We start from the raw sequence: 17418 nt of genomic DNA, 5'->3' as shown, positions 1-17418 counted from the left end.
GGACAGGGACTGGATTTATTATCTCACACCTAGAACCATGCCAGTTGAGATAGGATCTCAGTCAATCTGAAAGAATTTTTGACTCCTCTCTCTTTCTCTGCCTACATCTCTGATTAGATGCCAGAGCCTGTTGATTTTACTTCTCTACATCTTCAAATTATACCCTTTCTCCTTATTTCCACTCTCACTATCCCGGGTCAGGTTCTTTGCTTACAAAAGTTATAAGCACCTTTCAGTTGGTCTCTCTGACTCCAATTTTGCTTCTCTCCACTAAAAGAATCTGGCTGTATTGGCCTTATCACTTCCCTCTGTAAATTCTTCAGTGGCCTTCTATTCCTTACTGGGTGAAAAGCAAACATTTATATTTAAGTTAGTATTCACTGGACCCTTCTCCTCAGACACTGTGGCGAGTGCCAGTCACAGTGATGATGAGACCTGGTCTTTGCCCTCATTATTATCTTATTTCATTCATTTGTCTTCATTTTCCAACCCCTGATGTCATCTCCAGCATTATCTTCCTCTAGATTCTAGAACTAATTAAATTTAAATTTAATTAAAATTCAGGAAAAAAATTCAATCCCTCAGTTGTGCTAGGCACTTTTTAATTGCTGATGGCTTCATTATTGACAGTACAGATACAAAGATTTCCATCATTGCAGAAAGATTTGTTGGATAGCACTGGTCTAGACCTTTCCCCAAACTATAGAACTCATTCCAAATAATACACCAAATACTTTGGTCCACTGTTTTTGTCATTGCCTTTCACCGATCAGAATATTCTTCTGTACCTTTTCTGCCTAATGAAATTCTCTGATTTTTAAGTTCCAACTCATATTCTTCAACTTACAGGACATTTTCCTTGACACCACTGCCATTGAGTAAGTTAGTCTTCCTTCTGACCCACCCATCCGCAAACCGTAGGAAGCTTCTTGCACCTCTGATTAAACCAGCCTTACTCCCCTCCTTAAAATCCCAGAGTTCTTGTTACTTTGAGGTACAGGTGATTTTTCACAGAACTCCAGTCTTAGCAAATACCAACCAGTGAGGAAGTGATGTTCTGTGGTAACAGATGGAAAGTTAGGAGTACTGGCCCAAGAGCCTTCTAGAATTTGAGTTCCCATTCAGGTCAGTACTCTGGGTATTCAGATGTGCTTGTAAGATACCTTTTACTGTGATTTTCTTATTCCTGTCTGGTGAGCCCAGCCAAGGTTGGAGTCTTTGATGAAGCCTCTGGTGTAGGTGGTGTTTCTTTCTGGACTTAGAAGGAGGAAGTAGGGGTGCCTGGGTGGCTCAGTCAGTTGAACGTCTACCTTCGGCTCAGGTCATGATCCCAGAATCCTGGGATCCATCCCTCTGTTGGGCTCCCTGCTCAACAGGGAGTCTGCTTCTCCCTCTGCTGCTCTCCCTGCTTGTGTACTCACTCACTCTCTCACTCTCTGTCAAATAAATAAAATCTTTTTTTTTTTAATTTTATAAAAGATTTTATTTATTTATTTGACAGAGATAGATCACAAGTAGGCAGAGAGGCAGGCAGAGAGAGAGAGAGGGAAGCAGGCTCCCTGCTGAGCAGAGAGCCCGATGCGGGACTCGATCCCAGGAAACCTGAGATCACGACCCGAGCCGAAGGCAGCGGCTTAACCCACTGAACCACCCAGGCGCCCCTGTCAAATAAATAAAATCTTAAAAAAAAAAAAAAAAAAAAGGAGGTAGATTCAGGGAAGTACCCAGGAGGTTTTGCCTGTTGAGCCCGGAAAAGCTGGAAGACTTTGTTTAGGGATATCTTTTTCTCAAAGTTTGGCCTCCTTGAGAATGAACTTATACCTGCGCTGCTATGCTCCTGGCCTGTGGGTACAGCCTTCAGCCTTAGTGGGTAAAGTGAGTGAGTCTGAGTTTTGATCCTCCTTGTAGCAGCTGCAGAGGAAGATCACCTTGGACCAGGTGGGAGCCATCTAGGCCCCATATAGAGTATAGATTAGTATCGGCAAGACAAGGAACTGTTGAGGGCTCCTGGGTGGCTCAGTTGGTTAGGCAACAGCCTTCGGCTAGGGTCATGATCCTGGAGTCCCAGGATCGAGTCCTGCATTAGGCTTCCTGCTCCGTAGGATGTCTGCTTCTCCCTCTGATGCTCTCCTCTCTCATGCTCTCAAATAAATAAATACAATCTTTTAAAAAATAAAAATAAATAAAAAGTATTAAAAAAAAAAAAGATGAAAAGGAACTGTTCAGGCTGGAATCCGTCCTGCCAAGGCAGTTGGATTCTATGTGAGTTCTGGAGCACATCTTCGTTGATCCATCTCTTAGTTTCCCTAGAGTTTTGGGAGTGGCTGGGTTTTGTTAACTCTGTAGTTCTTGATATTAGTGTTGGGTGGTAGGACAAGGGGGAGGGCAAGAGAATCAGAGCAGAGACATTGGAAGTACAGTTGTTTTAAGGTCCTCTATCTAGGAGTGCTCAGGCAAGCTCAATTAATGAGAGATTTCCCTTTTTCCCCCTAATCTGCTTTTTCAGGACTCTGCACTTATCCAAGAGAAGAATCTAAAGAAATCAGAACAGCTCAGGTAGTTTTAGAAGCCATGGCACAGGTAAGTTGAAATTACCTCTATCCTTGAAATAATCTTTCTTCCTTTCAAATCATATGAACGTTTGTGTTCTTTATGCTGAAACTTCCCTGTCTCGCTGAGCCCCGTTCTCGTTCCCAGTTCCTCCATTCCAGAGGTTTCTCTACTTCCTCACCAACATGTGTTATGTTGGTTTTTTGGTAATAGTCATCCTAAAGGGTATGAAGTGGCCTCTTCTTATGGGTTTGATTTACTTTTTCCTAATGATTAGTGGTATTGAACATTTTTTCAAATGGCTTATTGGCCATTCATAGATCTTCTTTGAAGAAATCACTACTCAAGGACACCTCGGTGGCTCAGTTGGTTGGACATCAGCCTTCGGCTGGAGTCAAGTCCCACATTGGGCTCCCTACTCTGTAGGGAGCCTGCTTCTCCCTCTGCCTCTGCCTCTCTCTGTGTCTCTCATGAATAAATAAATAGAATCTTAAAAAAAAGAGAAATTACTACTCAAATTCTTTGCTTAGTTTTTAATTGTTTTGTCTTTTTTGAATTGTAAGTTGTTGTATTATAAGAGTTCTTCATATATTCTGGACACAGGTCCCTTATCAGATAAAAGATTTGCAAGTATTTTCTCCCAGTTTTGTGATTTGAATTTTACCTTCCTCCCTTCCTCCCTCCCTCCCTCCCTCTTTCACGGACCAGCCTACCTACCTGCCTGCCTGCCTGCCTGCCTGTCTGCCTTCCTTCCTTCCTTCAATAGAGGGAGGGGGTGGCAGGGCAGAGGGAGCAGAAGAGTATCTTAAGCGCAGGCTCCTCCACACAGCATGGAGCCTGAAGTGGGGCTTGATCTCACCAACCCTGAGATCATGACCCGAGACAAAATCAAGAGTCAGATATTCAACCAACTGAGCCACCCAGGCATCCTGGGATTTTTACTTTCTTTGATGGAATCACTTGTAGCACAAACATTTTTAGTGTTGATTAAGTTTATTTTAACTATTTGTCCCTTTGTTAATGTGTTTGATGCCATGTCTAAGAAACCACTGCCTGACCAAGGTCATAAAGTTATACTACCTTTTTTTTTTTTAAAAGTTGTAGTATTAGCTCTGGAACCTTATATTTAGTTCTACAACCTATTTTGAGTTAATTTTTATATATGGTTATGAGGTAGGGGTCCAACTTAATTCTTTGCATATGAATATCCACTTATCCCAGCACTATTTGTTAAAAAGACTGATCTTTCCCTATTGAATTATCTTAGTTGACTTAATTTAACATGTGGTAGTCATTAGGGAACCAAACAGAGGTTATAGATTGGCAAGGGAAATGAAATGATTATTAGTAGTAATGATGGTATCATTAATGATAATCCTTTTTTCCCACCTGGAGTGCAGATGATTCCTTGTTACTTTTCTCCAACCAGGTTTTCTTTGAAGCCCAGGATTTCAGAAAGTAGCTCTTCTAGGATCCCAACTTTAAACTGAGGATCATAGCCACTCACTCCATTTGATATGTGTCCTAGGTCCCATACTAAAGTTAATCCCCAAACTGTTTGACTTCAGGGTGGCCCCTGTGAAATATTTGCTTATCTCTCTGTGTTGAATTGCATGTGTGTGTGGTGTGTATTGTTTTCTCATTGTTGTCACCCCTGGGATTTAATTTTCCTTACCTTCTCGAGAGCTTAGAGAAGCATTAAATGGGTGTTATAATTTTTCCAAAGCCTAGGTGTTTGCAGTAGAAGCCTCCCCACCCTTGCCATGTAAACATGGTCAGAGCTGGAGTGGTTGGTCTTGGTCTTAGTGTGTGGTGACATCTCTTATTTTATAAGGCCTTCAGGATGGGGACTGTGATTGGAAACTTCAGTTACAGAAAGGTCTTTGGTCTTGCAGGGAATTTATGAGAAACAAATAACCATAAAATGTCCATTTTGAGGTTGAACAATAGTTTTCATTGCGGGCCACATTTATGTGACTGAGGTACACCTCCATCAGCTTTCTTATTTCAGGAACAAGGAAAAGTGGACAGTGAAGAATGATAGACATGAAAGATTTTGTAGATCTTGTTTAAGTTTAGATGCTCCCAAATAATGGGATGATTACATCTTATAGGACATAAGGTGCTTGTTATACAGGAAATAAAAATCCCCGTTTACTATAAAATTTGCCATCACAAAAATATGCATATGATGTCTAATAAACTGCTTCTCAGTGGAGACACTCTCAGCATTCTCAGCAGTACGGTTCTTTATTGCATGGGACTGTCCTGGGTACATGGCCCAGATAAACTGGGACACTTAACATTCCTGATGCAGAGCACTAAAAGTCAGCAGCACACTGCCCCCAGTCCCTCAAGTACCACGTCAGCCTCCCTGCTCAACTGGAAGTCTGCTTCTCCCTTTGCTGCTGCTTTCCCTGCTTGTGCTCTCTCTCTCTCTCTGACAAATAAATAAATAAAATATTTTTTTAAAAAAGGAATATTCAAAAGCATGTAAGCCTTTAGTCAAATAAATGTGCTTTTTATACTAACTTCATGGCATAGGCATCCCACCTAGCTTGCTTGCTTGCTTACTTGATCACCTCCTTCCTACAATATGCTTCTCCATCTCCTCTCTTTCCATCTTTCAGACAGTTTTCTGGATGAGTCAGTCAGGTTGTCAAAACCTAAACCTACTAATCAATTTTTTTTTAAAGATTTTATTTATTTATTTGACAGAGATAGATCACAAGTAGGCAGAGAGGCAGGCAGAGAGAGAGAGAGAGAGGGAAGCAGGCTCCCCGCTGAGCAATGAGCCCAATGCAGGACTCAATCCCAGGACCCTAAGATCATGACCTGAGCCGAAGGCAGCGGCTTAACCCACTGAGCCACCCAGGTGCCCCCTACTAGTCAATTTTAACCTCGCTGGAAATGGTATGATCAGTCATTATGAGCCTCCTGAGGGATGCCATAGGAAGGCCTCCTGCCCCTCCAAAAAAAAAAAAAAAAAAAAATGTGAATCAGGCCTCCAGATCCAACTACCTTTTCAGAGAAAGTATAGAAGTAAAGGAACATCTTAAACCATTCCATGCAGATGCAATAAGGTAACAATGTGGGAGGTTCTACTAATTCAAGTATTTCTTTAATAAATAAATACCAAGGGGCAACTAGGTGGCTCCGTTATTAAGTGTCTGCCTTCAGCCCGGGTCATGATCCCAGGGTCCTGGGATTGAGCCTCTCATTGGGCTCCCTGCTCAGTGGGGAGCCTGCTTCTCCCTCTCCCACTCCCCCTGCTTATGTTCCCTCTCTCGTTGTGTCTTTGTCAAATAAATAAAAATCTTTAAAATACATAGCAATGAAAAATTTTGAAGGGTTTCTGGGGGCTCTGATAGGTTCTAGAGACTTAAGGAAACCTTGCCACTTAATGCAATGCGTAGATCTAATTTGAATCTTGATTTGAACAAACCAACTGTAAAAAAATATTTTATGTATGATAATGATATTCTGGCTGGCATGCTTTTTTTAAAAAGGCTAATCTGTTAGCTACTAAAATACTATGATGTTTGGTATTTGCTATGTAGGCTCTCCTTCAAAATACACCAGGGGTAAAACAAAAACAAAAACAAAGCACAGAGAAGGGAAAAAATAAAAAACAAAATTTGCAAAGTCATGTTAATTGTTGAAGCAGAGCCATGGATTCAGGGGGTCATTATCCTACTCTGTATACTTTTGTGAAATATTTTGAAAATTTTCGTAATAAATGAAAAAAACAAAAGTCCTTTCATTTACTAGTAATGCGTGGGCTTACTATTTCAGGGATTGGTGACATTCAGGGATGTGGCCATTGAGTTCTCTCAGGAAGAATGGAAGTGCCTGGAACCTGCCCAGAGAGACTTGTACAGGGATGTGACTCTGGAGAACTTCAGTAACTTGGTCTCGCTAGGTAAGGATGTTGTGTAATTCAGGGCCAGACAGGAAACAAGGCGCCCAGGACTGCAACGGTGGTTGTTACCACCTCTGGTAAAGGGAGAAAACTGCCACTGGACAGTGGTGAGAGCTGGAGTCATGGAGAAGGGCTAGCAGCATTTGTAGCCACTTCCAGAACTCCCCTGCCAGAGGAGGGAGGGAGAGGCATAAACACCCAGAACTCTCTCATCCTACCCTCTGGCCTCCTGCTGATACTTTCCATATGCCAAACCCAATGAGAAACCATGACGTCAGGATAATACAGTCCTTACAGGTAAGCTGCCTGGGGCACAGAGCAGGACAAAGAACTGGGAGGAATGGATTGAGAGGGGAGGAGAGGGCAAATGGAGAATGACCACTACAATTAACTACTCTAAATGATTCCGGTCTAGCCTTCTGGAACTTCTGTTATCTTCATGGTGAATTTCTAGGGAGACTTACAAGTCTCTGGCTGAATTTCTGCTCTCTGTTCCCAAGGGGAATTGCTTGTGCTATATGGAAGTGGAAATGGGTAGCTCCATGAGCACCTCTGTCTCCCTATCCTTTGGGCAACTTTATTCCTTCCCTCATTTCTTCCTTCATAATTGTCTCTCTTTGTTGGTGACCAAGGGACCGGGTGTGAATTTTGGATCAGGACAATCATGCTCCATTTCTTTTCCTGTAAACAGGACTTTCCATTTCTAAGCCCGATGTCATTTCCTTATTGGAGCAAGGGAGAGAACCCTGGATGATTACAAATGATATGACAGGACCATGGTGTCCAGGTGAGCGAGGGGTGATCCTGTGGGGGAGGTCATTGGGAATAATAGCCAGTGGGCGAGCCGACTGAGAGCTGTAGCTTGAGTTATTGTTGAGAAGCTTCCCTCCAAGCCATACCGAAAATTGTGGCACAGTGGCCTGAAACATAAAGACACGGAGAGCAAAGATCTTGTCAGCATCCAATCCCAAGGGAACCTTGCCCTTGCCCCCACGATTCCCTCTCCTCTTTCTTCCTACTTAGTTTCCTCCCACTTCAAAAAGGAACATGCTCCCTTCTCCCCTAGTGGCTGCCTTTTTACCTGTTCTTTGGATCCTTTTTCTTGCAAGTAACTTCATCCCTTAAAAAAATACTTATTTTCTTAAAACAGTTCACTTTACCCAATTCAGCAATTCATTTATTCTCTTAATCACATAGTGGCTAAGGGCACTGACTTGGGATTCAGACTGAGTTCAAATCTTGGCTCTGCCAATTACTAGATCTGTGTATAGGTAAATTGCTTAGATTCTCTGTGCTGCAGCTTTCTCCTCTGCAAATGAGTTAAAAACAGAGCCTTCTTCATGTGCTTATTATTATGAGTGTTACAAGAATTAATAATGTGAAACAGCCCAGAACAGTACCAGGCAGTAGTAGTGACCACTAAGTAAAGGTTATCAGGTGTCATTAATTAGCACATGCTAGATAATATTGGAATCTTTATTCAGTATTATAAAACTGAATAATATTATATATACATATAATATTATAATACACAATACATGTTACATATTGCATATTATAATACTGAATACTTACTCTTTGACTACTTTGAATACTCCCCAACTTCTGTTGTTGTTATTATTATTATTATTATTTACTTTAATCTGGGATTTCTTTTTCTTTAGCTAAAGAACACCCTTAAAATTCTCTTTTGTGAGAGGCACCTGGGTGCCTCAGTGGTTAAGTGTCTGCCTTCAGCTCAGGTCATGATCCCAGGGTCCTGGGATCAAGCCCTGCATCGGGCTCCCTGCTTGGCAGGAAGCCTGCTTCTCCCTCTCCCATGCCCCCTGCTTGTGTTCCCTCTCTCGCTGTGTGTCTCTCTCTCTCAAATGAATAAATAAAATCTTTTTTAAAAAATCTCTTTAATAGATTTTTTTAGATTTTAAAATAATCTTTTTAAAAATATCTTTTAAAAAAAGATTGTATTTATTCATTTGAGAGAGAGAGAGCAGGGGGGGTGGGCCAGAGGGAAAGGGAGAAGCAGACTCCCTGTTGAGCAGGGAGCTCAGTATGGGGCTCCATCTCAACACCCTAGGATCATGACAGGCCAAAGGTAGATGCTTAATCAACTGAGCCACCCAGGCGCCCCTGTTGTAGGATATTTTAAATGAGAATGGAATTCTGTGTTAGCAGGTATTTTCTCAGCCCAAAGAACAAATCACGCCACTGTCTTTTCTCTTCCATTGTCATCACTAAGTCAAGTTGTTCCATTTTTGCAAAATGTTTTCCACATATATTTAAAACTAGTATTCCTTGGGTAGGACACTTGCCTTTCTGTTTACCTCTAACCCTTTTGATTATATTATTCAGGATCTGCGTGTCCTTTTAACTTTCTTTGCACTGGTACTATGAAATTCTGAGAGCTGAGCTGTTTCTTTCTTTTTTTTTTTTTTTAAGATTTTATTTATTTATTTGACAGACAGAGATCACAAGTAGGCAGAGAGGCAGGCAGAGAGAGAGGAAGGGAAGCAGGCCCCCTGCTGAGTAGAGCACATGATGTGGGGCTCAATCCCAGGACCCCAGGATTATGACCTGAGTCAAAGGCAGAGGCCTAACCCACTGAGTCACCCAGGCGCCCCTCCATTCACCTATCAATGGACACTTAGGCTCTTCCATAGTTTGGCTGTTGTAAATAATGCTGCAATAAATTGTAGGGGTACATATATCCCTTTGAATCAGTGTTTTTGTATTTTGGGGTTAAATACACAGTAGTGCAATTCCTGGATCATAGGGTAGTTCCATTTTTAATTTTTTGAGAAACCTCCATACTGCTTCCCACAAGGGTTGCACCAATTTGTATTCCCACCAACAGTGCACAAGGGTTCCTCTTCCTTCACATCCTTGCTAATATTTGTTGTTTCTTATGTTATTTATTTTAGCCATTCTGACAGGTATGAGATGATACCTCATTGTAGTTTTGATTTGCATTTCCCTGGTAATAAGTTATGTTGAGCATCTTTTCATGTGTCTGTTGGCCATCCGTATGTCTTCTTTGGAGAAATATTTTCATGTCTTCTGCCCATTTTTAACTGGATTATTTGGTATTGAGTTGTATCTGTTCTTTATAGATTTTGGATACTAACCCTTTATTGGATATGTCCTTTGCAAATATCCTCTCCCATTCCATAAGTTGCCTTTTAGTTCTGTTGATTGTTTCCTTCACTGTGGTTGTATATGGGTTTTTTGTTTGTTTGTTTTGAGAAAGAGAGAAAGAGAGTACAAGCACGAATGTGGGGTGCTGGCTGGGACAGAGGGAAAGAAAGAGAATCTTAAGCAGACTCCATGCCCATCGCAGAGCCCAGTGCAGGGCTTGATCTCACGACCCTGAGATCATGACCTGAGCCCAAATCAAGAGTTAGACACTTAACTGAACCATCCAGGTACACCATGGATATATATGTTTTTTGAACAGATCATTAAATGTGTATAAATAAAAAATGTATATAGTATAACTCCACTGGAATTCTATATTTTATTGCTAGGAAGCCCATTACTGTTTATTCCATACCGGATATTTAGTTGGTGTGTTTTCTTTTTCTTTTCTAAGTTGGTGTATTTTCTAAGTGATTCTAGTTCTTGGGTGGGGGGGAGCTTTTAATTAGGTTATTATTTGTTTTTTAATAAATATCACATATAACTTACTCTTTGGCCATTTTTAAAGTATATAATGCAATGGCATTAATTGCATTCACAATGTCGTGCAGCCATCACCACTACCCATTTCCAGATTTTACTCATCATCCCAAATAGAAACTCTATTCATTTAATGATAACTTTTCATTTTCCCTTTCTCCCAGTCTGCAATTACCTCTATTCTACTTCCTATCTCTATAAATTTGACTATTCTAAGTACCTCGTATAAGTGGAGTCATATACTATATGGCTATATGGCCTTTTGTAGCTGGTTTAATTCATTTAGCATAATGTTTCCAAAGTTCATCCATGTTATAGCACTTACCAGAATTTAAAAAAATGAGTGATATTCCATTGTATGTATATACCATATTCTATTTATCCATTCACCTGTTGTGGACACTTGGGTTCTTTCCACCTTTTGGCTATTGTGATTAATGCTGCTATGACCGAGGGTGTACAAGTATTTGAGGGCCTGTCTTCCCTTCTTTGGAGTATATACCTAGGAGTGGAATTGCTGGATCAGATGGTAATTGTATATTTAATTTTTTGAGAGCATTTTCAGCCTTTTAAGAGCTTTTCATAAATCATGAAGATTATTCTATTAACTGTGATATAAATTTCAAGTATTTTCCTCTCTCATTTGTCTTTTGATTTTACTTTTGTTGTTTTTTGTTCATGTGCAAGCTTTTTGTTTTCTTTTGCTTTTCACCTTTACACAGTGGAATTTACCAGTCTGCTTTGGTTGCTTTTGGATTTTGAGTCATCGTTTCATTGTTAGGTTTCCCCATCTTGTAAAGTAATCCACCATGTTTCCTCCTAGTGTTTGTATGGTTTCTATTTTCTTTTAACATTAAAACATTCGGAGTTTATTCTGGTATATGGTGGTATAATATATGGATATGCTTTTACCTTTTTCCAAATGAGTATCCAGTTGCCCCACCATTATTTATTACAAAAACTATCCTTTTCCCCTTTGAAAAGCACCTTTATAATAAATTCAATTTCCATATAAACTTCAGTCTTCTTCTGGCCTTTCTATTGTGTTCTATTGGTCTGTCTCTAGAATCCCATATTTATTCATCAAACAACCCATTACTTAAAATGTATTATATGCTAGGGTTGGTTACAATAGCTAGTAAGGCTATATTTCTGGTGCGCCTGCGTGGCTCAGTTGGTTGAGTGTCCAACTCTTGATCTCATGATTGTGAGTTTGAGCTCTGCATTGGGCTCCATGCTGGAGCCTACTTAAAAAAAAAGAAAAGAGGGAGCTTGGGTGGCTCAGTGGGTTAGGCCTCTGCCTTGGCTCGGGTCATGATCTCAGGGTCCTGGGTTCGAGCCCCGCAGGAGGCCTCTTCACTCAGTGGGGAGTCTACTTCCTCTTCTCTCTCTGCCTGCCTCTCTACTTGTGATCTCTGTCAAATAAATAAATAAAATCTTTAAAAAAAAGAAAAGAAAAAGAAAATGTGAGTTTTAATCTGAGACTTGAAGGATGAGAAAAGCAGCCATACAAAGAGCCCAGGACAGGATTCTTGATAGATGGAAGAACCTGATGAGAGGTCTAAGATGGAAAAGACATACATTTTTTAAATTTTTTTTTTTTAATTTGACAGACAGATCACAAGTAGGCAGAGAGGCAGGCAGAGAGAGAGAGGAGGAGGAGGCAGGCTCCCTGCTGAGCAGAGAGCCCGATGCGGGACTCGATCCCAGGACCCTGAGATCATGACCTGAGCTGAAGGCAGAGGATTTAACCACTGAGCCACCCAAGTGCCCCAAGACATACATTTATTTAAGAAAGCTTGTGGTTTGGAACCTAGAGGGGAAATCACAGAGTGTTCAATATGAAGATGTATTATCCTTGAGAATGACAACAAAAATGGGCAGGGACTCGCGTTGCCAAGAGCCTGTGAACCATGACAATGATTTTGGAATTTATTGGAATTTTTCCAGTGACTTTGGAAAAGCACTGAGAAGGCTATAGAAAAATTTAAGCAGGGATTTTTCATTTTGATGGCATGAGCATCATGTTGTGGAAAGTGGTAAAAACATAGATGCAGGGGCACCTGGGTGGCTCAATCCAGCTCTTGGTTTTGGCTCAGGTCATGATCTCAGCGTCATGAGATCCAGCCCCGCATCGGGCTCTGCACTCATTGGGGAGTCTACTTTGAGATTCTTTCCCTCTGCCCCTTCCCCCACTTTCTCTCTCTCTCTTTCTTTCTAACATAAATAAATCTTGAAAAAACAAAAACAAGAAAACAAAACAAAAACCACATAGATCCTTTATTTTTCTATGAAGTGCCCAGAAACTGGAAAATTCATAGAGACAGAATTAATGGTTCTGTGCCATTAGTGATTACTAGGGACTGGAGGGAATGCAAAATGGTGAGGGACTCCTTAAGGGGCACAAGGTTTCTATCTGGGGTAATGAGAATGTTCTGGAACTAGATAGTGGCAATAGTTGCATGACATTGGGATTGTATGGCAAACTATTGAATTGTACTCTTTAAAATGAGGGGATTGGGGCGCCTGGGTGGCTCAGTGGGTTAAAGCCTCTGCCTTTGGCTCAGGTCGTGATCTCAGGGTCCTGGGATCAGGGTCCTGGGATCAAGCCCCTCAGGAGGACTCTTCGCTCAGCGGGGAGTCTGCTTCCTCCTCTCTCTCTGCCTGCGTCTCTGCCTACTTGTGATCTCTGTCTGTCAAATAAATAAATAAAATCTTTTAAAAAATAATAATAATAAAAAAAATAAAATGGGGGGATTTGTGTTTTGTGAATCTTACCTCAATTTAAATATATATAGGGGGGGTCGCCTGGGTGGCTCAGTGGGTTAAGCCTCTGCCTTCAGCTCAGGTCATGATCTCAGGATCCTTGGATTGAGCCCCACATCGGGCTCTCTGCTCGGCGGGAAGCCTGCTTCCCTCTCTCTCTCTCTGCCTGCCTACTTGTAATCTCTCTATCAAGTAAATAAAAAAATCTTAAAAAAAATATATATATATATACATATATATATGTATATATATATATATGGATGCCTGGGTGGCTCAGCTGGTTAAGCGGCTGCCTTATAGCTCAGATCATGATCCTGGGATTGAATCCCTTATGGGGCTCCTTGCTCAGCAGGGAGCTTGCTTCTCCCTCTACCTGCTACTCCCCCTGCTTGTGTTTTCTTTCTCTCTCTCTGACAAATAAATGAATTAAAATCTTAAAAAAAAAAAAAGGAAGAAAGAAAGAAACCTTATACCATATTTTTAAAATATATACATGTGCTTTTTATGTATAGATTTGTACATACAGGCAAGCATATGCACACACATACCTTTTCTCTATTCCTGTAAATTTTGATTCAGTCTGGGGTGGTCTCAGACATTTATATATTAACAGGCTTGCTGGGTGATTTTTTTTTTTTAAAGATTTTATTTACTTATTTGACAGAGCTAGAGACTGCGAGAAAGGGAACAGAAGCAGGGGGAGTGGGAGAGGGAGAAGCAAGCTTCCTGCAAAGCAGGGATCCTGATGCAGGCTTTAGTCCCAGGACCCTGATATCATGACCTGAGCTGAAGCAGACACTTAGGGACTGAGCCACCCAGGTGCCCCTTACTGGATGATTCTAATCTTTATAAAAATGGAGAAACCCCAGTTTAATTCCTTTTCTTAATCCCTTCTGGCTCGATGGGAGCTCTCATCAGATTTGTGCTTTCATGTGCCCTTCAGAAATTGCACAGCAATATTTGAGACTTATATAAGTCATTCAGTTTTGGGGTTTTTTTTAAAGATTTTATTTATTTATTTGACAGACAGAGATCACAAGCGGGCAGAGAGGCAGGCGGGGGCGGGGGGGGGGCAGGCTCCCTGCCGAGCAGAGAGCCCGATGTGGGGCTTGATCCCAGTACCCTGAGATCATGACCTGAGCTGAAGGCAGAGGCTTAACCCACTGAGCCACCCAGGTGCCCAGTCATTGAGTTTTTAAAGTGATTTTCTTTTTTTTTAACAATTTTTTTTTTTTTAAGATTTTATTTATTTACTTGACAGGGAGAGATCACAAGTAGACAGAGAGGCAGGCAGAGAGAGAGAGAGAGGGAAACAGGCTCCCTGCTGAGCAGAGAGTCCGATGCGGGACTCGATCCCAGGATCCTGGGATCATGACCTGAGCCGAAGGCAGCGGCTTAACCCACTGAGCCACCCAGGCGCCCTTTAAGGTGATTTTCATTTTGTCTCTCTGATCTGCTATAGAATGTTTTATTTTTCTTTAAAGAATAAAACTGTTTGTATTCTTTTTCTTCTTCTTCAGAGCTGGAGTCCAGGTGTGAGAAATATCCACGAAAAGGTATTTCTGAAGTAGAGTCATTCAATTGGGAGATAATGGAAAGCCTTAAATGCTATGATTTTGATGGCTCCAGTTTCAGAGATGACTGGAAATACAAAGGCCAATTTGAAAGACACCAAGTAACTCAGGAATGCTGTTTCAAGCAAGTAAAAGTCAGTTATGAAAACATGCCCACTTTTGAGCATCGTGCTTCCCTCACTTTACATCAGAACAGTGAGACTGGTGAGAAACTGATTGAATGTAGTGAATGTGGGAAAGCATTTAGCCGTGGCTCACACCTTGTTCAGCATCAGAAAACACATACTGGTGAAAAACCCTTTGAATGTAAGGAATGTGGGAAGGCCTTTAGTCGTGCTTCACACCTTGTTCAACATCAGAGAATTCATACAGGTGAGAAACCTTACGACTGTAAGGACTGTGGGAAGGCCTTTGGCCGTACTTCGGAACTCATTCTCCATCAAAGACTTCATACAGGTGTCAAACCCTATGAATGTAAAGAATGTGGAAAGACCTTCAGACAGCATTCACAACTTATTCTGCATCAAAGAACTCACACAGGTGAGAAACCCTATGTATGTAAAGACTGTGGGAAGGCTTTTATTCGTGGCTCACAACTTACCGTTCATCGGAGAATTCATACAGGTGCTAGACCCTATCAGTGTAAAGAATGCGGGAAAGCGTTTAGACAGCATTCACAGCTTACTGTCCACCAGAGGATTCACACTGGTGAGAAACCCTATGAGTGTAAGGAATGTGGGAAGGGCTTTATTCATAGCTCAGAAGTTACTCGACATCAAAGAATTCATTCTGGGGAGAAACCCTACGAATGTAAGGAATGTGGGAAGGCCTTTAGACAACACGCACAGCTTACACGACATCAGAGAGTTCATACTGGTGACAGACCTTATGAATGTAAGGACTGTGGGAAGGCATTTAGTCGTAGTTCATACCTTATTCAGCATCAGAGAATTCATACAGGTGACAAACCCTATGAATGTAAGGAATGTGGGAAAGCCTTTATTCGTGTTTCACAACTGACTCATCATCAGCGAATTCATACTTGTGAGAAACCCTACCAATGTAGGGAGTGTGGAATGGCCTTTATTCGTAGTTCACAACTTACGGAACATCAGAGAATTCATCCTGGGATCAAACCTTATGAATGTAGAGAATGTGGACAGGCCTTTATTCTTGGCTCACAGCTCATCGAACACTACAGAATCCACACTGGTTAGAAAGCCTGGAATGTTAGGGGTGTAGGAGCCTTTACGTGGAGCTCACACCTGACTCAGTATTAGATGATATGTATGTAATGTAATTAATGTGGAAACCTTCACTTGTCACTTCCACTACGGAACATCGGATAACTCATAGCAGAAGAAAATTCAATAAACGTGGGAATTCTTTTTGCCTCACACTCACTGCTTACCAAGCATCAGAAAACTTCGCTGAAAAAAATATTAATATGAATATAGAAAACCTTTCTATTACCACTCAAAATGTGTTAAACCTCTGAGAATTCCTAATAGAAAATGACCTTATTAAGATATTTTGTGAATGTGCCTTTTACCATGACATACATCTTACTTAACATTATCTCAACTCCACCAGTTACCGACTGTAGAGCATTGGACAAATAACGCAGTCTTCCAGTTCCTCACTTTACTTATTTTTAAGCAGTGATCATTATAGCCCTAATAGAGATTTCCTGAGGACTATCAGATATTTTATATAAAGCCTGTGTTCAACAAATATTAGTTACATTATTAATTAATAATGGTATTAGTGTTAAGGAGTTCCTGTGAGAGGAGGACCTTATGAGTGTGTCAAATATCAAAAAGCCTTCATAACCACCTATTATGATAATTCATTCTAGAAAACTGTAATCAAGTATAATTATCATGAGGTCTTCATGATATTTAAAGCTAGAAAGTCACCAGATTAGAAATTAACAGAAGAGTGGCCAAAAGAAATCTGCCCACTGAGACATCTCAAGCCACCTTCAAGTATAACTTCGAAAGCAATCAGAAAATTCTACAAATCAAAACCAGTTCAGTGTAGCCAAAGCTGTGTTCCTGTCAACCCAAGGATTGAAGGTAGGGGCTTTGTTCTCCAAACGTGGATCTCTAGCACCTACTCGTTGCCAGTTACGTACTAAGCACATTGAATCAATGGTCAACTCTAAAAATTAGAGGGAAATAACCACATAAACCCAAATCACAGTAAGAATGACCACTAACAACAAAAAATGATAAAAAAGAAAACAACAGTAGACTTAATATGAAGGTTATTTATCTAACAATAGAAAATCAACAATTAATAACCCTGATCTAGAAAAAAAACTTGTCATTATGAATAGGGAAGGAATATAAATATTCCTTTTAAATAGCTACTATGCATGATTTTAATGTATTTGGAAATTTAAAGAGTAGATTTTTTTGAAAAAATCCAAGTTCACGAAGATATAGACTACCCGAATAAATCAATGATTGTAGAAGGACATAAAAAGTGCCCCTTCAAAGAACTGAGAGAAACTTGCCAGTTTATTTTCAAGGCTAAATAAAATTATGATTTAAGAAAATTCAACAAGGATGGCTCCCAAGAAACAAACTGTAGATGACTATCATTGGTGAGAATAAATACAAATAAAATCCCTGCTAATTGAATCCAGTCTTTTCAAAGTTAGCAGCTCATTCTAAATGGAATATCTAGAATTTCACCTGTTCTGGGTTAATTATGTCATCAATTTTTATATCACTCCAGATGACTATAATGGGGGAAAGAACCCTGATCCAATCCCAGTGATCTCTGGATCAGAGTTTGTGAATGAATCTGGGAATCTCCAGAAGCATGCCCTCGGCCCAGGCAGTGTCTGGGGCAGCGGGCCTGTTGTGTCCTGAAGCCATCCATCTTCTCAGTCATCCTGAGTGTTCACAAGGCACCTGTATTTTC

At 40.7% G+C, this 17418-nt stretch overlaps 1 protein-coding gene across 4 annotated transcripts in view; it reads left to right on the top strand.

Annotated features, from left to right (window-relative positions):
• ZNF565 (zinc finger protein 565) overlaps positions 1-17132 on the top strand; it is a 34871-nt gene extending 17739 nt beyond the window's left edge. For 2 of the 4 annotated variants that reach the window (XM_032842115.1, XM_032842117.1), the window contains 4 exons: positions 2507-2580; positions 6346-6472; positions 7164-7259; positions 14431-17132. In XM_032842115.1, the coding sequence (XP_032698006.1) occupies positions 2507-2580; positions 6346-6472; positions 7164-7259; positions 14431-15701 (1568 nt within the window). In that variant the 3' untranslated portion in view covers positions 15702-17132. The remainder of the gene's footprint in view (positions 1-2506; positions 2581-6345; positions 6473-7163; positions 7260-14430) is intronic. The other 2 variants (XM_032842116.1, XM_032842118.1) reach the window with 2 other exon arrangements.
• The last annotated feature ends 286 nt before the right edge of the window (positions 17133-17418 follow it).

The sequence above is a fragment of the Lontra canadensis genome, unplaced genomic scaffold (genome assembly GCF_010015895.1).
Source record: "Lontra canadensis isolate GAN:19392208 unplaced genomic scaffold, GSC_riverotter_1.0 scaffold125, whole genome shotgun sequence".
NCBI lineage: Eukaryota > Metazoa > Chordata > Mammalia > Carnivora > Mustelidae > Lontra > Lontra canadensis.
Note: the sequence above shows the minus strand (reverse complement) of the source record. Positions and strands in the feature narration are given on the sequence as shown.